General features: G+C 34.8%; 1 protein-coding gene across 1 annotated transcript; it reads left to right on the forward strand.

Moving 5' to 3' along the window:
- The first annotated feature begins 485 nt into the window (after positions 1-485).
- On the forward strand, positions 486-5,060 carry EMB1968 (ATPase family associated with various cellular activities (AAA)). Its single transcript, XM_022278356.2, has 12 exons — positions 486-646; positions 729-807; positions 902-981; positions 1,459-1,581; positions 1,665-1,734; positions 1,821-1,894; positions 2,609-2,729; positions 2,819-2,881; positions 3,613-3,672; positions 4,207-4,332; positions 4,415-4,498; positions 4,762-5,060. Exons 1-12 carry the CDS (start codon positions 603-605, stop codon positions 4,846-4,848), a joined length of 1,011 nt encoding a protein of 336 aa, XP_022134048.1. The 5' UTR covers positions 486-602; the 3' UTR covers positions 4,849-5,060.
- The last annotated feature ends 338 nt before the right edge of the window (positions 5,061-5,398 follow it).

A 5,398-nucleotide genomic window follows, 5' to 3' on the forward strand; every position in this document is an offset into this window, starting at 1 on the left:
TTCTAAAAAAAACCTATATAGACAAGAAAACAAAGGAATGTTTTTTATTCATGAAATAGTTTAGACAACCTGTATCTTTAGTAAAATTAGATTATCAAATACTCCATCTCCAAATACGTATATTTTTTGAAATATTAATTTGAATAAAGTTAATAAGTAAAAAGATCACTTGGGGTGATCCGTGATAATATCTCTGCCTCTCTCTAAAGGGTCGTAACTCTGAATTGCTGCCTCTATATTTTTGATAAATTCTATAAAAAAAAAAGGAAATTCAGAGCTGCTTTTTTTTTTAATTTATTTTAATGATTAAAGTTGAAATATTTATTCTCCATTTGTAAAAATAAAAAATTGGAGCAAAAGGACTAAAGAGGCCTTGGGCCCTAAAGACAAAGCCCTAAAGCCCATATAATCTGTGAATTTAGGGCCGATTTTGTCGCGTTCGATGAACGAAGACTACGAGACTTTGACTCCGTAGAAACTAGACAGAGAAGAAATTAAAAAAATATATATAACGAAAGTTTTCCGTTCTCCGACTAAACGCGGGAAAAACGAAAACCCTATCACCGGTGCCGGCGAGGTGGATCAGCGGCGGTGGAGGAAGAATGGCGCCATTGTCGCAGAGCTCTCAACCATGGGTGGAGAAATAGTACGTTTCACTTCTCATTCTTTCGTTTCACTAATTTCTCATAATATCATTCGTACTGTCAACCATGGGGCATTTTTGACAGTCGACCGAAGCAAGTGAAAGATGTAGCGCATCAGGATGAAGTGGTTCGAGTCCTCACCAACACTCTCGAGACTTCTAGTGTACTTCATCGACTTCTCTTCTTTTTTCGTAGTAGTGATCGTATTTATCTTCTTAATCCAGCGTTATTTTTCTTCTCGATTGTTGGTTGAACAGTGTCCTCACATGCTTTTCTATGGACCGCCTGGTACCGGGAAAACCACCACCGCTCTCGCGATTGCTCATCAACTTTTCGGGTCCTTTTCTGCTCATATCTGTTTTTATAAAGTTGTATTTATGCGTGCCTCTTCAATTGTTATTGCTTTTTAGGAGGTTGTGAATTGATGTTTAGTAGTTCAGAATCCTTTCTAAGAAATATCTTGGATTCTCTTCATAGATGGGTTTGTAGGTTTCTAATGCGCAGTTCGCATGCTCGTATATATGTACAAAGGTTATCGGTTAAGGTTTTTGTCTGAGTTGTATATTCATGAGCTTTCTCAACTGCTGAAGTTATTAATATATCATGGCCTCACTATCTTGATGGTTGAATACTAGTTGTCAAGACTTGGGGAGGTTTTTGCTCAAAGGGACCTGTGATTTGCTTGTTTGAGAATTAAACTTCAACCTAATTCGATTTATAAAATGCCCAGACCATTGTTTTGCTGCATAACACATTAAGGTGCTATTTGAATGTCTTTTTAAGTTCTTATCTGATATAAAAAATTTATCTGTAGCCCCGAACTTTACAAGTCCAGAGTTTTGGAGTTGAATGCAAGTGATGACCGTGGGATCAATGTTGTTCGGACTAAGATCAAAGATTTTGCTGGTGTTGCAGTAGGCAGTGGCCAGCGTCAAGGGTAACTTTCTTAACCTTAGCTACCATTTTCACAACATTTCTGTTATGAACTTCTCACTTATTTATTTATTTTAATTATTTTAGGGGTTATCCTTGTCCACCGTTCAAGATAATAATTCTGGATGAGGCTGATTCAATGACTGAAGACGCTCAGGTGTGATCATAGTCTAGATGCAATCTATTTAATTTATTAGAGTTTCTACGAGTTTAGTTTTTTCCCTGATACTGAACATTATGTAGAATGCCCTGAGGCGTACCATGGAAACACACTCCAAAGTAACAAGATTCTTTTTTATATGCAACTATATCAGCAGGTGAAGCTTAGCTTCCTTTATAGTGTTTAAATATCTCTTTTTATTGTTGCTGTTGATTTACTTTTTGTATTTGTGCTTTGGATATTCACGACATGCTTCATCCTTTTATGGAGTAAATTCATGATCATAATTGATAATTCATAAGATGTTTGCATTTTTGGCCACTTATGAAGGAGCAACGAGTGAGTCGGTAGTAATTTGCTTATGGTAAAATCATTGAGACAGTGTAAGAGGGTATGTGGTTGGAATCTCTGAGAACAATAGTAGATGACTACAACCTTGGGGCGGGCACGGGAGCCCGTGGGTATAGGGGAGCAAAGTTCAAGGAAAAAAAAAAGTAGATGGCCACAATAGTTTTTAACTAAATTGCAATTTAATTGTCTTAAAAGTTAAATTCACAATGAGTATGGGAGGTGAATTTCTGAAAACACGTGGGTGAGCACAATAATATTTAGCTAGTTGCAACTTGATTTCTATGAATATTTTGATATTCACAATCTTTTGTATTAATGTATATATTTTGGCAACATTTGTACAATGTATGGAAATATTGCCTTGTCTTTCTCATGCATCCTAAATGGCCCGTACTCATATTTTTGGAATAGAGGAAAGTGATTCCTCAATTGTTTCTGGTTTCTACAATGGTCCATTTCTACTTGGCCTTGAATTTGGTGAAGCTAAACCATCATCTTAGTGCTTTGTCTATCCGTGCAGGATCATAGAGCCCCTTGCTTCCAGGTGTGCAAAATTTAGGTTTAAACCACTTTCTGAAGAGGTTATGAGCAAACGTATTTTGCACATTTGTAATGAAGAATGTCTAAGTCTAGATGGAGAGGTTTGCTCATAGTTACTTAGCATTACAAAGTATGGTTTGAAGTAAGTTATTGGCATGACCAATGTGTTCTGAACTTACAATCTATGTAGGCTCTTTCAACCTTAAGTTCAATCTCTCAAGGTGACCTACGTCGAGCTATCACATACTTACAGGTACGATTTAGTCTGCAGCATTGCACTTATTTCAGTCAACGACTTAGCTTTTGCTATCCCATGCTGAACATGCATGCATTTGGAGCTTGGATAATTAAGAGGAGACTAATCAATCGTTCTATTCTACTAGAATAAGTCGAAGTTCTATTTTAGTTTGGGGCTACATTAAACTAACCTGATTGCATGCCCTCTACGTGGAGAACAATTTACCTTTCCTGTTATTTTTGGTGATCATTTGGGATGAGAAATGTTGACCATTTGTTGCTATTGAATAGTAGAATTTATTTCCTATATAACTTACTGTACTTGTAAAATTGGAGTACCGAAAAAAATTGCATTAGGGTAGACTTCACACCAACTACGTTTGGAGTTGTACATAATGTCTAACTTCTATATCTCTCGTAACGGAAATACTTGAGGATCGGATGAGCTTCTGTTGTGTTAATAAGTAGGATCAAATTATGAGAGAATTAGATGAATAATAAATCCAATCACTCATTGAATATTGTCAACAAGCTCAATTGTTGTAGTTATTTGTATTAGAAGTCAGCTTAGTAAGTTAAGTTACTTTTCAGGCACTCTTGGTCAGTTGACTCAATTTATAGTTGAAAATAGAATAGTTTCTATCTTTTCTAACTGCTTTTTACACTTCTTTAATAAACATTCTCATCCTTCAGCTAGCAACTGAATGTTGATATTCCTAATGGAGATTCTTGTTTTTTTCTCTCCAGTCAGCTGCACGCTTGTTTGGATCATCAATCTCTTCCAAGGATCTAATTAGTGTGTCTGGGGTTAGTTATGCAATTTTTTTATTATTTTATTATTTATTATTTTTTGAAGTCATAGCATCCTTAGAATACAAAGAAAGTAAATAGTTAAAAATGGTTATGCTTCACTTTGCTCCTTTGATGAATGTTGATCCTGACCCGTAAACAAAAAGTTTGTATATGCCTTGCCCTTATGTCCATGGCTTTCAACTTCTTTCAGAACCCAATTCCTTGGATGGCTAATGGTCCTTTCTGAAACTGTGGCATTGGAGAATGATCCTAAGTACTATTTGTGATTTTTTTTTTCTTTTGGATGGTTGGATTTTTAACTAGATAATGTTTCATATTGTAGGTTTTGTATGAGTTTTGAGTGTTCCATATTCTGCCATCAATTATTTAACTTATGCTAGATTTTTCGGCTGTTTGGCAATTTAATAGTTGATGAATTCTCTCATCTTGTTCTCAAAAGCATGCTTAATAATTTGCTTGCAACATATTTCGCACGGAATTGTCTTATATTTTGAGGACTCGTAGTATCTAACTTTTTAACACATGCAGGTTATCCCTCGAGAGGTTGTCAACGCACTATTTGCTGCTTGTAAAAGTGGTAACTTTGATCTTGCGAACAAGGAAGTGAATAATGTAACTGCAGAGGGATATCCAGTGGCTCAGATGCTTTCACAGGTTTATTCTTTTTCAATCTATATTGTGTTATTTTGTTCTTAAGGGTGGACGGAGATACGTAATACATTAATGTTTCCCTCAGATATTTGAGGTGGTTGTTGAAGCCAATCATTTGCAAGATGAACAGAAGGCTAGGATATGCAAGAAGTTGGCTGAAGCAGATAAGGTTACTCTATCCATTTCCATGTTGAATTTCGTATTTTCTGTTCCAAAATTCATGTGATTTTTGCATTAGCTATGCTCAGATTAGCAATAGAAGTTTGTTTTTTGTTCTTTTCGAAGTTGCATTAAATAACTTATACGTCAAATATTTTTGTTTGGTTTGTTTTCCGTTTTAGTTATAAAATACGTGGATCTAAATTGAATTTTACCCCGGTAATTTTCTTGAGTGACATCTAGATCATGCAAACAAACATTTTTGTCGTGCAGTGTTTGGTTGATGGTGCAGATGAATATTTACAACTGCTCGATGTGGTTAGTCAAACAATGCAAGCCTCATGTAGTATGCAACCGTGAATCTTTTATCAGAGTTGAGCAGTTTAACTGTAAATCTTTGATTAGAGTCGAGCAGTTTCAGAATTGGATAGATCTACATTTAATGTCTGTATAGAAACAAAGTACTGGACTCGTACAAATTGTTCGTACAAATTGTTTAAACTGTGTTGTATTGTAGCTGATGCTTACCTAGCTAATTGACTTATTAAATATTTTCTATTTAATTTCTTTCATTTTGTTCTGCATTTGTTTTTATTTCATCCAATGGTAGAAACAGAGCAGTCAGGAAAAGAATTATTTGTATGATTCCTAAACCAAAAGATCCTTATTACTGTTTATTAAGTCAGTTTGCATATTGATTGGATTTGCTTTAGAGGCCGTATTAGTTATAATTTATTTTAGCTGAAATAATTATGATTTGAGGTTATATGTATCCACGTGTCACAGATATTTTAGGTGAATAAGGATAATAAGAGAAGTAAAGAGTGGCTAAAATTGATATAACAAAAATTGAAGTTATTATATTAAAGTTATATATAACAAAAACTGATAATTTTTATTAATAAACTAC

The sequence above is a fragment of the Momordica charantia genome (assembly GCF_013281855.1).
Source record: "Momordica charantia cultivar OHB3-1 chromosome 11 unlocalized genomic scaffold, Mcharantia_2.0 BLBB01000011.1, whole genome shotgun sequence".
Lineage (NCBI taxonomy): Eukaryota > Viridiplantae > Streptophyta > Magnoliopsida > Cucurbitales > Cucurbitaceae > Momordica > Momordica charantia.

Excerpts from the sequence above, each read along its gene's own strand:
- EMB1968 (XM_022278356.2), top strand. The coding sequence starts at position 603 with ATGGCGCCATTGTCGCAGAGCTCTCAACCATGGGTGGAGAAATA. Across the intron at positions 1,735-1,820 it reads CAATGACTGAAGACGCTCAG|AATGCCCTGAGGCGTACCAT; the intron begins GTGTGATCATAG and ends AACATTATGTAG. Across the intron at positions 4,499-4,761 it reads AGTTGGCTGAAGCAGATAAG|TGTTTGGTTGATGGTGCAGA; the intron begins GTTACTCTATCC and ends TTTGTCGTGCAG.